Consider the following 17,787-nt stretch of genomic DNA (forward strand, 5'->3'; position numbering starts at 1 on the left):
ATAAAGATGCAGCTGTAAAATTTCCTGCATGTTTTAAAAAAATAATTGAGGAAAGTAATTACGATGACCGCCAAATTTTTAATGTTGATGAAACTGGCCTTTATTGGAAGAAAATGCCATCTAGAATTTTCTTAGCTAAAAAAGAAGAATTGCAACCTGGTTACAAAATCTCCAAAGGCTGTGTAACTCTTTTTTTTTTGGGAGGAAACATTGAAGGTAATTTCAAATTGAAACCTATGTTTATTTAACATTCTGTTAATCCGGGGGCTTTAAGAGGTTGCAACAAAGCATCATCTATCATTTCCTGTAATTTGGCACACAAATAAAAAGTCATGGGTCATGCAAGCTTTGTTTGAAGACTGGTTTTAGAATTATTTTTGTCCAGCAGTCGAAAACTATTACAAGCAAAATAATCTTACATTTAAAGCCCTCTTAGTTCTTGACAATGCCCCTGGCCATCCTACCGCTGAAAATGTAAAAGTAGTACTTTTACCTCCAAACACTTCATCTTGGCTACAGCCAATGTGCCAGGGCATAATTTTAACTTTCAAGGCCTATTATCTATGAAGGACTTGTGCACAAACAGTGCAGGCTATGACGGGGGGAAGCAACAGAAGGTGCAATTTTATTGACTGAATTTTGGAAGGATTTTACCATTAATTAGGCAAGCTATTGAAAATATTTATTGAGTCATGACAAGAAGTTATGGCTAGTACAATGAGGGCTTTGGAAATATCTTCTGCCTTATTGCGCAAATGATTTTTTTGGCTTCAAAAATCGAGTTTACGCTGTTGTTGAAGAAATTAGCATCATTGGAAAGGATCTTGACTTTGAAAATGTTGATTCACTAATGTCAGAGAATGCCTGGATTTGCATTCACAGCCACTCAGTGACATGGATCTTATAAAATTGGAGCAATAGCGTGCCTACGATGAGAATGAAGAAATTGCGGCTGAAGGAGCGGAGTGTGTTTCTAAGGAAATTTTGTTAAAGGTACTAGCAGATGTTTCGAAATTTGAAAACTGTTAAACAACAAATTATGGATTTAGAACAATGTGAAAAGAAGCATGCTAGTTTGCTTAAATCTAGAAAACGGGTTTAGCTGCTATCATAAATTTTATGAAGAGAAAAAGAAGGCTACAACTATTCAAACGACAGTTGAAAAATATTTTTCTAGAAAGTAGCAAATCCAGAATATCCATTTTTCATTAATTTTGTAGCTGATTTCTTTAATGAACGGTTTTTAGCTTACTTGCTTTTCATTTTTCTTTATATTTCAATCTGTGTACACAGTTAAAACGTATTTTAAAGGCCTAAATTAAGTTTTCTGATGAATGTTCCAAGGCATCATGGATGATTTGGCTTTCGATATATGCGGTTTCAAGATGTACACTCGTTGCACTAATTAACCGCATATATCGAAGTTTACCTGTACAGTAAACCCTCGCTATTCACGGGGGTTACGTTCCTGAGAAATGTTGCGAATACTGAATTATGGCTGCCATAGTAATAAAGGGGTTCCATTCCAAAGTATGAAATATATAAGAAAAACTAGTCTAAAATTTTGTCTGTATGTATTATAGGTACCTTCATAACATGACTATGTACATAGACAGTACATAGTGAAATGCAAGCATATGGCATCGAAATGAAAATAAGAAACAATTTAATATTAAATGTAATAAAATGCCTTTGCTAGCAAAAAAACTTATCCCACCAGTGCTATCACCAGTTTCGCTAAAGTGTTGATAAAGGAGTTTTGCCCTTTCACGAATGATGAGTGAACTTAATGGAATTTTATTTTTAGCTCAGTTTTCTATCCAGAGATTTAAAGATTTTTCCATTTTTTTCTAATTTAACATCACGAGTTACAGAGCAAATTTTTGAAGCAATTAGCCCCTTTTCATGGACATTACGGCGGATTTTTTCTTCCGATTTTTTGATTGATCGTTCCGTTGACTCATTGATTTTATAATGTTTTGCCACTGAGGAGACACTTTCACCATTAGAAATTTTATCTAATAACTCAATTTTATTCGCTAATGTCATCACCTTTGATATTTTCACATTTCTCTTGTTATTCGTAGCCATATTTTTGTAGGGGTTAGAAAGAACTTGTCCACAATAAGTCACTTTCTTCCGTTAACACACTCGAAAAAGTCTGTTTTACAATGCAAAACTGTAGATTTATCACTTTTGTAAGCATATCAATTTATAAATTGATAAATTTATTCAATTTTTAAGCATATAAATTAAAAGCAAACTACGAAACCTTCCATGACAAGCGCATAACACATACTGAACAAGGATTAGCGAGAAACATCCACGCTCGCGATTTTGTCACCCCTCTCCCCCCACCCACTGAGCGCTGTTTTGACAGGAAAGATAATTTTAGCCACACCCATGTTTTTTTATGGCGGAAAATATTCACGGCTCTTTAAAATTCACATTTTTTTTAGGTTTCATTTTATATTAAATCGGCGATCGTGAATACGCAAAACCGCGAATACAGATACCGCGAATAGCGGGGGTTTACTGTACTTAGTAGCATGGCCACTCACAGTAAAGTAATCCCTAGATGAAATCAAACCACCAGCAATTTTTATGAGATTGGAATGGGGAGGAAAGGGAGGGAGGGAGGGAGGGGGGGGAGAGAGAGAGAGAGAGAGAGAGAGAGAGAGAGAGAGAGAGAGAGAGAGAGAGAGAGAGAGAGAGAGAGTTCCAACAAACTGAGAGAAATTAAAGTAAAAGCAATAAGATGGAAGAGAGTAATATGATTCAAAAGCCTTAACTGTTGCTTTCAAGTGCTGTCAGACATTTTAGATGTGCTTGACACTTGTCAAAGTACGAATACAAACTACACTCTGAAATGTTGTCCTACAAGGATTACCACAGGGATCAGTGCCACCCTGTTTACAATAAAAAAAAAAATCCCTAACCCAACAGATGCCATCTACCATAAATATAGCTCTTTATGTAGATGACTTGAGTGTACCTTTCCAATCCCAAAACCTAACAGCATAGACTGCTTCTACAGGGATGGGATACACATAAATAGAAAGGCGGCAAGAATATATGCTGATGCTACCAAGGCAGTGTTAGGTGGGTAGGAAAACTACTTGCTTCAGGGAATACACAGACTAAAAGGTTAACATTGGCCACAGGCAGAGGCAAAAGTGATTCTTGTTGCAGTGAGTAGCAGCCTAGAGAGAAAGTTGCTGGGAATTTAAAGAGCTGCTGGGAGTGATCATGGAACAAGTAAATACATGGGCTGTGTTAGGGTAACTAAAGGCAGAAACACACTATTATCATGTCGCGTGAATCTTGCCATGTCCCTGTCACAGAGTAGTACTCTGTGGTTCCTATAAACTGCGAAGTCGGTGGGAGAAGAAACGTCACTGTAATGTATGGTGACCCCATTAAAAATTTGATCTCGAGATACTCATGCTTATGTTTGGGGTATTCATTCCTCGTTTAGGGGTACTCACATTATATCTTAAAAGAAAACCGAACAATTTTAAATAACAACCATTTTATTTCTATATTTTGTTGAATTTTACAAGTTTGTGGAATGCAAAATTAGTCAAATTTTAATAAAACTAACCGAAGCATAGCCTGTGCTTTAATTCGTTTAATCGGAAAATTTTATTGCAAGAGTTATAAACACTAAAGGAAACTTTTTATAAATATTAGCATCAAATGTTTTGCATAATTATTTATAATACATATTCAATACACCTGATTTATTTTATTGAAAAGAAAATATTTACCTTGAAATACTTTTCTTTTGAGCGAATTTTCTTTAATAGTTTTTCATTTTTAAAAAGTCTTTGCAAGACATTGTGATTGGTTTTCGGCAACAGTTCTCCTTCAACATTCTTATTTCTATCCTTTTTCGATGCGTTAAACATTGAGCTAAATACTCTCTCACTCATTGCATTTGAGGCAAAGCAAAAGCAAAATATTTTTTTCTGTATTATGTACTTCTTACGCATTTAAAATTTTTATCCAAACATCTGGGGTTATTTGTGAGGTCTTTTATCGCAATATTTCTACGGAATGATTTCAACAGAACATATTCTTCATATAGCAAACCGATATTGATATGAATTTTAAATAAAAAAAAAAAGTTTGTTGCCTGAGCCTTAAACCATTACAACGAAATAAAAAAAGAAGTCAAGTAGAATGTAAAAGGTTACAAAGTAAGCATAATATAAATATTCTGTAACCCCCTTTGTAAATAGGATAAAATGTTTTTTGAGTCTTTAAGGGTGCATTTCAACAAAAACTTCGTCGTCAGTTAATTCTTTCTTCCTTAATAATCATCTCAACAGGTTGTTTTATGATTTCTGTTTTTTTTTCAAATTCCCCATTTCAAACGTTAAAAAAGGGATATCTTGGAAATTTTATTATAATTCCAAAAGGGGTACTTCTGACAACCTGTAACGTTGTATATGTGTCATTATCTTTGAGGAAAGCTGAAGCGAAATGAATTGCCACAGTTCATCCTCCTCTTCAGATTTTGAAGAAGATTTTGACAATGCATGTGCTTTTCCCATAGCCGAGAAAACAAAAGAGAGTGCGCAATGGATACATGACATAAACTGGAAGAGAACAGAAAAGGGCGATTTCCATCATTTACTGCAGCACTTAGAAGAAGATGAAAATCGTTTCAAGATGTACTTACAGATGAATAAAAAATAATTTAATTTCCTATATAATCCAATTAAGGATGACATTCAAGGGCAAAATATGCAATTTCGAAATTCAATCAGCACTAAGAAAAAATTAGTTGTATGTTTAAGGAAAGTTGAAATACTGCAAGTTTAATTTTGAATAAGGATTTATTCTGTCAAAATGCGAAACAAAAATTTTTATGAAATTTAATTACAATGAAAAACTTCTTCTCAACCTTAAAAATTGAACTTGTAAGAAATTGTTATGTATGAGTTGTTCAAAGTGAAATGATCGACTTGTTCATCCTCTCAATTTGTTAATTGCAATTCTATTGATCTATTTTCCTCCTTTGGCCATTTTTGAGCGTCCCTGTGACTGGATGCGGTAAGTATGCCGAGTAGCTGGTCAAAGTGGAGGGTGCTTCGGAACAGGCACAGGTGCAACGTCCTTGATTTTGTTGTTATTTGATTTCGGATATTCTTACTTGTGCACTCAAAACAGATTATTTACTTCTATTAGCATTTCCTCCATTTTCATCTTGTCACGCGGTCACGCCTAACGAAATTTCTGTTTGAGCAGAAAAATCTGACTCCTTGACAATGTGTCATTCGGCCTTGAAGCTCGATGTGTTATCTTGTGAATACAGCCAATCACAACGGGTCTCTCCACTGTTGTGATTAGCGATACACTAATTGTTAAATATAGCTGCCCCACATTTGATGCTAGACATGTATACAAGTGAAGTCTCTTGAAGTGATAATAACGTGTTTCCACCCTAAGAGTAGGAACGGTACATGTATACTTGCATGTACCCTAATGCTAGAAGTATAGTAAATAAAATTGACGTATTTGAAGTGCTGATCAAGACATCAAAGGCAGATATTGTTGGGATATCAGAGACATGGTGTCGCACAGATATGAGCAGTGCAGAATTGAAATTTTGGGAGTACAATGTGTACAGGAAGGACAGACAGGGTAGGAAAGGAGGAGGGGTTATGCTGTTAGTTGAGAAACACATAAAACCTAAGGAAGTGCATCCAGTTGATGTTGGTGAACAATGCAATGTGGAATCTGTTTGGCGTGACATAAGCACTGGGAAAGGAAAAATATGAGTAGGCATGTGTTATAGGCCTAATGATGAATCTGATGAGACTAGGAAAATTGATCGCCAGCAATTTACCACTGCATCAGTTTATCGCATAAACAATTTACCACTGCGTCAGTTTATCACATAAATAATTTACCGCCACGTCAGTTTATCGCGTTTTACCGTCCTGAAGCAATGAGATGTGTTTGGTCAAATCATAAAAAGTTATTTTTTATTTAAGTTTCTGCCTTAAGCTATGATTAGCATATTTTTGGAATTCTATGAACTGTGTGGAAATAGTATGGAAATAAAAAAAAAAACACATGTATGGAAATATGTAATTTAATAGGTAGATTATGTATTTTAATAGTTACATGTATCACAAAAATAGTCAAAAAATCCATTATTTGAACAATATAACAATTGGTTAATTTTAAACTAATCATAAAAAGTTATTTTTTATTAAATTTCTGCCTTAATCTATGATTAGCATATTTTTAGAATTCTATGAACTGTGAGGGAATAGTACGGTAATAATAAAAAAAAAAAAAAACACTTGTATGGAAATATGTAATTTAATAGGTAGATTATGTATTTTAATAGTTACATGTATCACAAAAATAGTCAAAAAATCCATTATTTGAACAATATAACAATTGGTTAATTTTAAACTAAACTAATTATAACATTAGGTATGTCATAGTACACTGCAAAAATTCAAAACGAACGTTTATGCAATCTTCAGAATCAGTCACTTTGGGATAATTAATTACTAAGAAACTGTAATATTTACAACACAATATGTAAATTATTAATAAAAAATATTATGCGCTATACCTCTTAGATAATCAGCAATATCACCCCCTTCATCATATGCACTAACAAGCCTTTTAATTCGTTCATCACAATTGCGATACTTCTTTTTTTTGTTGCCCGTATCACTTCCACTTAAATATTGTTCAATGCACATTTCGTTAATACTTTGTTCTCTTTTAATGCCATCAATAAATTTCCAAATGTTGGGATGAGAAGCAGCGACTTGTTCCTCAAATCCTCTATGCCACCCTTCAACAGAATTATTCGTTCTTGGTAATCCTTCTAGAACAAGCTGGTGTACGTTTCATGGGAATACTTTGGTGGTCGATGAAGATGTCGTCTGGTTGGGCGTCCAAGCCATGTATCCTCAAAATAATCAACAACTTCTTGCGATTCTGGAGGAAAAACACCATTTTCACACAAATGTTACAAAACGACCGTCACAATTGGAGTGGGCACAAATGCAATTGCTGCCAAAATTCGCATATTTAAACCAAAATTAGCATCAGTTTCATTATTCTGATCCATTATTCTGAATGGAACAAAAAATACATTGTGAAAAGTGGGAAAAAAACAACCCCATTGCGAATTGTCAGGAAAAACTCTTCTGCAAGCATTCATCATCGCCATCTCAAAATCTATAGTTATTGATTGCAGGGACATAGCCAGTTCCAGTACTTTCAGCAGCTGTAGTAGAGATACATACGTTTCCTCAGACTTGTTAGGCAATAATGCATAACTAGTAATAATGCATAAACTGAGTATGGGCTTGGCATAGCCAGGGTCCTGAGCTGGATATCATCATTCTTCTCTTTCTGGTTCCCTTCTACTTCTCTCTCTCTCTCTCTCTCTCTCTCTCTCTCTCTCTCTCTCGCTCTCTCTCTCTCAGGGTAACTAAGAATTTTTTTTTTTTTTGTTGGCTGTTGCAGCAAAAGTCTCAGGATTCCTTACACCATACGGGTAATTTTAACAGATTCATTCAAAGCCCTACAAGCCTCAAAGAATATCACTAGAAATACCCACCATCTGGCTGTGTGGCAATTTTAGAACATGCTAAAAAAATTAGTGAAATGAAATCAAAAGTTTCTGTTGGGTTCCCGGACATGTAGGAATAGATGGCAGTAAACAGGCAGACCAAGCAACAAAACAAGTGGAAAGCCTGATCAACAAAACCACAAAAATACCATACGCCATTGTCAATGCGTATTTTGTAGGTTTTTATAATGCCAATTATATGTGAGGTTACTAAAAAGGATATGCTTTAAAATTTTTTTTTAAAAAATTAAATGTTCTTAAATAAATCAAATTAATTTGAAAAGTGAAATATAAATTATGTTTGTTTGACAATATTGGCAGAGAATTGATACTAGCTGATATTTACAAAACAAATGTCCGTTAATATTGGACTAAATCCAATATAAAACATATAATGATCAAATAATCTTATATATCTCTGCCAAATTGGACAGTCTAACAGGTTTGGAAATGACAGTGATAATCAAACATATTCTTTTTTGGTAAAAATCATCCTCCAAAAAATAATACCAACTGGTAAGTACTTACGTAATATACAATAAGGAAAGTCCATTGTGTTTTCCAAATAACTGTCAAAAGTTAAAAAGCAAGAAAGATTCCTTTTAAAACATTTCTATCAAAGAAATGCAGGTACCAGTTGCCATTCATGGTAGCTTTCACAGGCAGTGATCATTACTAATTGCTCACTCGCACACTACTAAGACTTTTGTGGATTTATTGGATGATTGTTTTCGGTAGCAGGATGTTCGAGAGGCAACCAGAGAGGGTAATACTCTTGATCTGGTTATCAGCAGTGATCATTCGTGTATTAAGAATTTGCACATAAAGGAACCACTATGTGGCAGTGATCACACTGATGTGGGATTTACTTAAAGATATAATTACCGTCAGGGATAAAGGAAAGGGTTTTTGCTTCCGTAAAGATGAGTACAGTGGTCTGAGACAATTTTTAAATTCTGTACAATGGGATCAACTTTTGATGTTACCAACAGCAAATTCTAAGTGCGAAGCATTCAAGAAATTAATCGTGGAAGCTACTAAAAGTTTCATACCTATTAAGAAATATTGCTCAAGGTTTAGGCCTAAATGGTTATCAAATGAACTAATGAGTCGTGACAGAGAAGAAAAATGCATGTGATGACAAATATAAGCTAGTCTGTAATCAAGTCACAAAGGAGGTTACGCAGGCGAAGGCAGATTATGAGAAATCTTTGGCAAAGGATGCTAAGAAAAACAGCAAGGATTTCTTTACTTATATAAACTCTAAAAGGAAGGAGATGAATCTGATTGGTCCACTTTACATCGATGGTTCGACTGTTGATGATCCTGCTCAGATAGCAAACAAACTGAATGAGTATTTTGCATCTACATTCACACATGAGGAATTATTAAGGTTTGAAAATGGCAGAAGGTTATCAAATTGTAGCAGGATACTTAATGATTTTGTAATAACTGAGAGCAAAGTGGAGGATAAATTGTTGAAGTTAAACATAAGAAAAGCTGGATAGATCCCATCCACCCCAGGTGAAGGATGTGGATTTGCTTGAGTGTGTACAGAGAAGGGCAACAAGATTAGTGAGGGGAATGAAAGGATCCTCTTACCAAGCGAGGCTTAAGTTCTGCAAATTGCAGTGGCTGGAGACTAGGCACCTGCACTGTGATCTGATTGAGGTGTATAAGGCCTTGAATGGATTGAGCAACCTGAATTCTCATGGGATCCTTCCACTTGTTCAGATTATGAACGTAAGGGGGCATAAATTTAAATTAAGAAAGGACAGGTGTAGAATAGATGTGTGGAAATTTGCCTTTAGCCAGAGAGTGGTTAATTGCTGGAACAAATTTCCATCTGTCATTGTTAATTTGATAGGTTAAATAAATTTAAGGAGGAAAACTGGACAAATCTTTAGAGGGAATGGTTGTATGAACTTTTTTTTTTTGGCTGATGCTGCATAAGCTCATACACTTGCTTTCTTGCATCACATGCCACTACTACTAATAAAATTGAACCATAAGCAGTTCACTCAGACTTCTCTTGGGGAATCCGTAGTTGGTCATTGGTCTAAATCATTCTGTCAAGCATTTGTTTGTTGCGACATATGGTCAATGGTAAAATGTTAGTAAATGGAACATGGTATGCAATACCAAATTATTAATTTAAAAATAAATAAATAAAAAAACATTTTTAGAACAGAAAAAAGAAAAATTTTTAATTTTTATATTAAAATAAATAGATTTCTGTGTTAGCTGTTGTTATTTAACAAATTAATTTTGCTGTCATAAAAATATTCACACACCTTTATTCATTTAAATTAGGGATGATGATAACTGCAGCAGATAAATTTGGACTTAGCATTAGTAGAGGCATTTGATGCAAGAAATCAAGCTTATGCAGCATCAGCCAAAAAAAAAAAAAACCCACTTCCACTTCACCCCTCTGTTCGTTCAAAATACCTGTCCAGCTGAGCCTTAAACTTATTTAGGCTATCAACCTCCTCGACAAGGGATGGAAGTCTGTTCCACCAACCAACCACCCGCTGACTAAGGGCAAATTTCCGCACGTCGATCCTACATCTGTCTTTCCTCAATTTGAATTTATGCCCTCTCAGGTGATTATTCTGAGCTAGAGGAAGAATCCCATCAGCATTAAGCATGCTCAAACCATTCAAGGCTTTATACACCTCTATCAGATCACCTCGCTGGTGCCTAGTCTCCAGACACTGTAATTTGCAAAACTTAAGCCTTTCTTCGTAAGAGCACCCCTTTGTTCCATTCACTAATCTTGTTGCCCTTCTCTGTACTCGTTCCAGCAGCTCTACATCCTTCTTGAAATGAGGCCTCCAGACCTGTATACAGTACTCTAGGTGTGGCCTGACCATTGCCTTATACAAGGGAATAATCACCTCCTTATCCCTGCTGGAAAAATTCCTGTATATCATTGACAATACTCCATGAGCTACTGTTGCAGCCCGTCTGCACTGCTCAGAGAACTTCATATCTGCCTGCACAACCACCCCCAAGTCCCTTTCATTCTCTACCACTGTCATTGTAGTACCACAGAGTTGATACCTTGCTCTGGGGTTGCTGTTTCCCATGTGTAGTACTTTACATTTGTCAATGTTAAACTTCATTTGCCACCTCTCAGCCCATCTGCTCAACCTTTCCAGATCCTGTTGCAGCAGCATAGTGTCAGTAGTGTCCTTGACAACCCTGCCAACCTTTGTATCGTCTGCAAACTTGGACATTAAGCTTGATATACCATCATCAATATCATTTATAAATACAGAAAACAATAATGGACCCAACACTGAGCCCTGAGGGACTCCACTAATAACATTAGTCCACGATGAGCAGTGTCCATTGATTACCACTCTCTGTCTTCTCCCCCTCTACCACCCCTTTATCCATTGCAGCAATTTGCCTCCAATGTCACACTGCTCCAATTTGTGTAGCAGTCTTCCATGTGCAACAGTATCAAAAGCCTTTCTAAGATCCAAGTATATAATATCAAAGCTATTCCCTGCATCCAGTTCTTTTGTGACTGCATCATAGTATCCAATCAAATTGGTCAGGCAAGACTTCCCCTTAACAAAACCATGCTGTGTCCGAGCTATAACTGAAGTCTTGTCTAAATGATCCTGCAGTGCTTCTTTAACCAGTGCCTCCATTAATTTTCCTGGAACAGAAGTTAAGCTCACAGGTCTATAATTATTTGTGTCAGCCTTTGATCCTCCTTTGTGAATTGGGGTCACATTTGCAGTCTATGGGTACCTCCCCTGAGTCCAAGGAAGCTCTCATAATTATGGCTAAGGGTTTGCTTACTTCCTTTGCTGCCTCCTTTAATATAACCGGGTAGATCCCATCCACCCCGGGTGCCTTTCTTGTGTTTATCTTTAACAATTTCTCCTCCACTTTACTCCCAGTTATTTCAAGATTCTGTAGCTTACTGCTAGAGTTGAATACACCTCTGGCATTCCCCTCGCTGAATAACTCCTGATGTGTGAATGTCGATGCAAAATATTCATTTAGTTTGTTAGCTACCTGAGCAGGATCATCAACAGTAGACCCATCAATATCAAGTGGACCAGTCTGATTCATACCCTTCCTTCTAGAGTTTACATAAATAAAGAACTCTTTGCTGTTTTTCTTTGCATCCCTTGCCAAGTATTTCTCGTAATCTGCCTTCGCCTGCCTAACCTCCTTTGTAACTTGGTTGCATATCAACTTGTATCTATCATAGGCTTCTGTGTCATGTGTTAATTTGTAAGTATCCCATGCATTTTTCTTCTCTGCCATATGCCTAACTAGTTCATCTGATATCCATTTTGGCCTAAACCTTGAACAATATTTCTTAGTTGGTATGTAAAGCCTAGTAGCTTCCAAGATAAGTTCTTTGAATGCTTCCCATTTTGAATTTGCTGTTGGTAACATCATCAGTTGGTCCCACCGTATAGAATTTAAATACTGTCTCAGTCCATCGTAGTTGCCTTTACGGAAGCAATAACCCTTCCCTTTACCCCTAATGGTAGTTACCTCTTTGAGTAAATCCCACTTTAGCACTCTGTGATCACTGCCACCTAGTGGTTCATTTATCTGCAGATTTTTAATGCATGAAGAATCACTGCTGATAATCAAATCAAGAGTATTTCTCCCTCTAGTTGCCTCCCGAACATGCTGATGTAGAAAACAATCATCCAATAAATCCACAAAAGCCCTGCTAGTGTGTGAGTGACCAGCCCCCAAATTCCAGTCAATATCTGGGAAATTAAAATCTCCCATTATAAGACTCTCTGATTTACTGGCCCACTCTATTTCCCTGTACAGTTTCTTATTATACTCATCAGAGTCATTAGGCCTATAGCACACTCCTACTCTAAATTTTGATCTCCCAATGCTGATGTCACACCAAACTGCCTCAACACTGCACTGTCCAGTGAAGTCGACTGGCTTCACTTTCTTGGTTTTTATGTGTTTCTTAACTAATAGCATAACCCCTCCCCCATTTCTATCCTTTCTGTAGATGTTGTACTCCCCAAATTCCAGTTCTGCATCCCTTATATCTGTGTGACACCACGTCTCTGATATCCCAACAATATCTGCCTTTGATGTTTTGAGCAATACCTCAAATTCATCAAATTTATTTACTAAACTCCTAGCATTGGTGTACACGCAAGTATAGCTGCACCTGTTTCTATTCTTAGCTACCCTAACACAACCCATGTGTTTACTTGTACCGCAATGGCTCCCCGCAGTCTCTGAAATATCATGCATCTTGTTTTTCAGGCTTCTGCTCATTCCAATAGAAGCAGTGCAAGAATCTCTTTCACCTCTGCCAGTGGCTACTGTCAATCTGATGGTCTTTGTCTCCCCCCAAGCTAGCCGTTTTCCGTCCCACCTAACACTGCCTCGATAGCATCAGCAAATATTCTTGCACCCTTTCTATTTAAGTGTATCCCATCCCATCTCCTGTTAACAAGTACAGTCCAGGCTGAAAAAAATTCTACCTCTTGAGCCTTGCACAATCTTTCCAGGGCCGAATTGATCGACAAGGCTCTCATCATATACTCCCTCCTATCGTGTCTGGGCAGAATTGCAGACACTTTCAAATTCAACCCTAATTCTCGGCTTTTGTTCAACAGTGACCTGTACTTGTTAAGTAATTCTGCCAGTCGCCTACTCTTAATATCATTAGTGCCAACGTGTACAACTATATCGCCTTTTGTGCCCTTAAAAGATGATATTCGCTCTACAACGTCATCAATCTTTGCCCCTGGCAGACATACCCTGGTCCTGTTCCACCTATCCTTTTTACAAAGCATGTTCCCCGTTTCTCTGACAATAGAGTCACCAACAACTACTAGTTCCTTCGGGACCAGCGCATTCTGCCCTGGGGGTTGCCTCTGTGTCACGTGATGCCCAAGTGCAAGCTCAGCCATTGATGTGGGCAGCTGAGCGCTTGATGGGCCTCTCAATTTAGTTTCTTCGAGGGCATCCACCCTGTTCTTAGAGCTCTCATATAGGCCCACAAGAACGTTGAGTTGTTGCCTGATATCGATGCACTCCTTGCATCGTGCACACACACAAAGACATCCCCCATGGCAGTATCATGTCCCGTACCCGATTGCTCTGCAAACATCAAGCAAACAGTGCATTTTATAAGGCTGTGAGTCAGAGGACAACTGCCCCCCCTCAGTTCTGCTCTGAGCCACAGCACTTCCATTAGCTTGAGCCTTTTGCTTTGCTGCTCTGGTCTTAGTCATGATTCTATTAATTTATTAATTAATTATGTTATGTTATTAATTATGTTAAATATAATTAATTATGTTACGTTTGTAATCTAAGTCGTTATATGTATTTATTTAAAAGTACAATTTAACTGCTAACGAAGTTCAACTAACGCTATCTAGTAAGGTATATAACTATCGTATCACAAAGGCGGGAAGTTAAGGAGAACGGTAAATCTACGGACACTTAAGTATTAATTAACTTTCAAATCTCGCTTGTCTCAATTCAGAATAAACTAACGATCCTTACTAGGTCTATAAGCTACTTACAGAAATAATTCGATGTAAAAAATATTCAATCAAGCGGCTAAATATGGCTAAAGAACTTCTTGTTCAGTGGAGTTGCAAACACGTGGATACCCTTACCGATACTTTTATGCAATTACAAGGCCGAGTAAAGAATAAATACACCAAATTAATCAGAATATCACAAAATAATGTTATACTACTAAATTTAAATCAAAAGTTTTAGAAAACAATAATTTCAAATCAATAAATAAGAAAAATCCACTTAGCGGCTTTGAACACGACCGTCTCCTAGTAGCCTCGTCAGCAGACTTATTATGTGAAATGTCAATGACTTAAATGACTTAGATGGGAAAAGTTTCTTCACCACTGTTATAGCATATAGTGTTATGGCTATTGATTTCTTTGTAGCAGGAAGATTGTTTTTTCCCCATGCAGGATGTTGTCCAGCCATTAGACAGGAAAAAAAAAAAAAAGTATAGAAAGTTATATATCCTTCCTCTTGTTGGATAGATAGAGATAACTTTCTTTTGTTTTGTGGATCTTGGAAGAATACATCTTTAAAACCTTAAAGATGTATTCTTTCAGGATTTATGTCATGCTACTTCTTTCATGCAGAAGGCGATTTACATTGCTTACACTCTGAATAGAAATTCTTGAACTGACTTCTTTGCCACTCCACTGAAGCTATATTGATCTGAATGGATTATGGTAGAATGAAATTAAAATGATTATGTGAAAATTATGTTTGCCTGTTTAAAAATTGAAACTTTGCAATAGTGGGTTGGATGACATTCTAAAAGCAGTGTTTGATATCTGCTGGCTGCATTTAGTTGTACCAATTGAGTAATCTGTGTGTTTGCTGTAAAATTTCTGTATAATAGCAAGTAATTCATTAAAGCCTAAATTCTTGCTATAATCAGAGTATTACTGCCAGTTATATAGCCATTTATTTTATGCATAGTGTTCTTATCCCAATGTGCAATTTCAGAAGTTACATATCTCTGTAGCCTTAGATCCCACCCACTAGAAGAGTATTATGCTCCTAGCTTTTCTCTCTGTGTTTTTGTATTCTTTTTGGAGATGTGGCTGTTCAAAGGCCTCGAGTAAATTTCTTAATGTCTTGTACACATTAATATATCAACATAATATTAGAACATTACATTGATTTTATATAAGATCAGAACATTATTGACATGATTAATATATATTATTTGTAGGATAATCAGTGTCCAGAGTTGATAAAAGAGAAATGTTTGGAATGTTTGCGAGAAAGCATATATTATGATGAAATTGCTGGAGCCTTCACCAGAATGCAGCAAGAATGTCGATCCTTCATATCTTTCCTTAAACATCACAGATTGAATCTGGAATCCTCGTTCCAACCTGAGTATATATGGCTTATATATTATATATATATATGTGTGTAATGTAAATGAAATTAAAGTAGTGCAGAATCATGATAAGCACAGCAAAAAGTGAACTAAAACACTTAAACAACTAAAACACATTAGAAAAAAACAAAAGTGAGGAGAGGGAGAAAGAGAATTTAAAAAAAAATAAAAATAAATAAATAAATTGAGAAAAAGAGTAATGTGAAAAGAATATGCACCTAAACTTTAGAATACTTTAAATAATAATATTATTATTATTAGCCATAAGGTGCAAGGAAGCCTGAGGCTTATACTGCACCAGCCAAAAAAAAATTTGATTTACCTGTGACCCTGAGAGAGAGAGAGAGAGAGAGAGAGAGAGAGAGAGAGATAAAAGGAAATCACCAAGAAAGAGAAGAATGATGATATCCAGCTCAGGACCCTGGATGTGCCAAGCCCATCTCACCAGATGTGAGTCCCTGGGGTTATGCAAATGTATGCTGAATTTACAACTCAATAAAGAACAAAACTAGACCGGCACCTTCTCAAAGACACTGAGGCCAGATAATGTGAAATATCACAATAATGGTACCATAAACTATCCACAGCAAAACAAATAAACTAAACAACTAAAAATAGAGAACAGGCGACCACTGAGTCCAACCTCATCAGAGTGCCACAGGACAACAATAGTCGTGGAAATCACTGCCTTTTGAACATTATACAAATGCATGCAGCAAAGAAAAACTGTCAGCCCAGCGCGATACCTGCAGTAAAGAAGTAAAAATAAGAAAGATTAAGCACCTCACAATGCAAACTGAACTGTCAACAAGAGGCTAAAGTCTCTTGTTGACAGTTCAAATAAGAAACTAAAAATAAACAGAATATAAATGGCACCATGATGCAGCACGTTCTTTGTTAATTTTCTAAATTTGTTTTTGTCTTTATTTTTTCTTTATTATTTTTTGCTTTTTCATTATTTTTGCTTCTACATCACTCTTTTCTCAAATTTTTTCTCCTACCAACTTCTGTTTTTATTAAGGTGTTTAAGTTGTATTCACTTTTTGTAGCACCTATTTAATTTAATTTACATTATGTTGTATATGCTAACACTACTGTAATATGCCTTTATTTCTTTTGCCCCTTATATTCATAATGTATTAATGTTTATACTTGACTTCTTTATATATTATTACTTTTTATAACAGGCCTCTGTAGCCGAGTAGTCAGGAGCGGGTTCAAGCCCCTGACTGCTAAATACGGTTGATCTACCCAACCGCACTGGACCAGCATGGCAGATTATGGTCCATTTCCCTCAGCATGAATTGTTGAGGAGGCTTCCATCCTGCAGTGTGTTGATAATGGCTGCAGTTTTTTTTTTTTTTTTTTACTTTTAATAATTAATTTTGGTACTACTTGGGAGCATCAGGTTTGTAGTGACCCCAACCAACCCGCTAGTTATATATAAATCTAGATCTGGTATGGATAGCCTAATATACCGTAGACACATATAAATAAATATAAAAACAATAAAATTAATGTAAAATTTAAAGAAGATTACACACATTTAGAGAAAATTGGAAAATCATGGAGAAATTGGAGAAAATTAACATTCTCCCCTCAGGGGCTTTGAGCAGACATATAGCCATACCAGAAGAATGTATTATACATGCCCATTTCTATAATCTCTCTACCAGTTTTGCTAGGTTAACTTTAGGTAATTACTTCATGAATAATTTGGAATAAAGAGAGTAATTTTTGAATATATGTACTTAAAAAAATACATACATTCAAAAATTACTCTCTTTATTCCAGGCCCCTCCATAGCCAGGTGGGAAGGAGCAGCAGTGCATAACACACGCTTCTTGATTAGACCGGGGTTCGAGCCCCGTCACCACCAAATACAGAGGATGCTGAAAGGTCAGGAAATGGCCACCGCATGTTCTCGGAGCAACATGGCCTTAGTTGCTAATGCTCCTAAAAACCAAATAACAACAACTCCTTATTCCAAATTAAGACAGAGAGAGAGAGTAATTATATGTACTTTATTTTTAAATAAACAGGGTGATTTTCATATATGACAGTCTGCCGTTAATTTTAAATTAACTTATATCAACTAAGGCGCATTTAGGGCTAGAGCCTCAAGCTGCGAACAAATTTAGACTATGTATATAAAGTGCTTAGCATCATAATACACAGCCATTTCTGAATAAACAGAAAATTTTTAAGGTGGCATCGTTTTGGGTTATATCTCATATTGTGAATACCTTCA

General features: G+C 36.2%; 1 protein-coding gene across 4 annotated transcripts in view; it reads left to right on the forward strand.

The window, feature by feature from the left end:
* The window catches only part of LOC150075060 (TATA-binding protein-associated factor 172-like), a 934,682-nt gene that overhangs the window by 398,636 nt on the left and 518,259 nt on the right, over window positions 1-17,787 (forward strand). For all 4 annotated transcript variants that reach the window (XM_090388242.1, XM_090388245.1, XM_090388243.1 and 1 more), the window contains exon 18: window positions 15,363-15,532. In XM_090388242.1, the coding sequence (XP_090244368.1) occupies window positions 15,363-15,532 (170 nt within the window). The remainder of the gene's footprint in view (window positions 1-15,362; window positions 15,533-17,787) is intronic.

Source organism: Mastigoproctus giganteus, chromosome 14 (assembly GCF_048544385.1).
Source record: "Mastigoproctus giganteus isolate SK-2022 chromosome 14, ASM4854438v1, whole genome shotgun sequence".
Lineage (NCBI taxonomy): Eukaryota > Metazoa > Arthropoda > Arachnida > Uropygi > Thelyphonidae > Mastigoproctus > Mastigoproctus giganteus.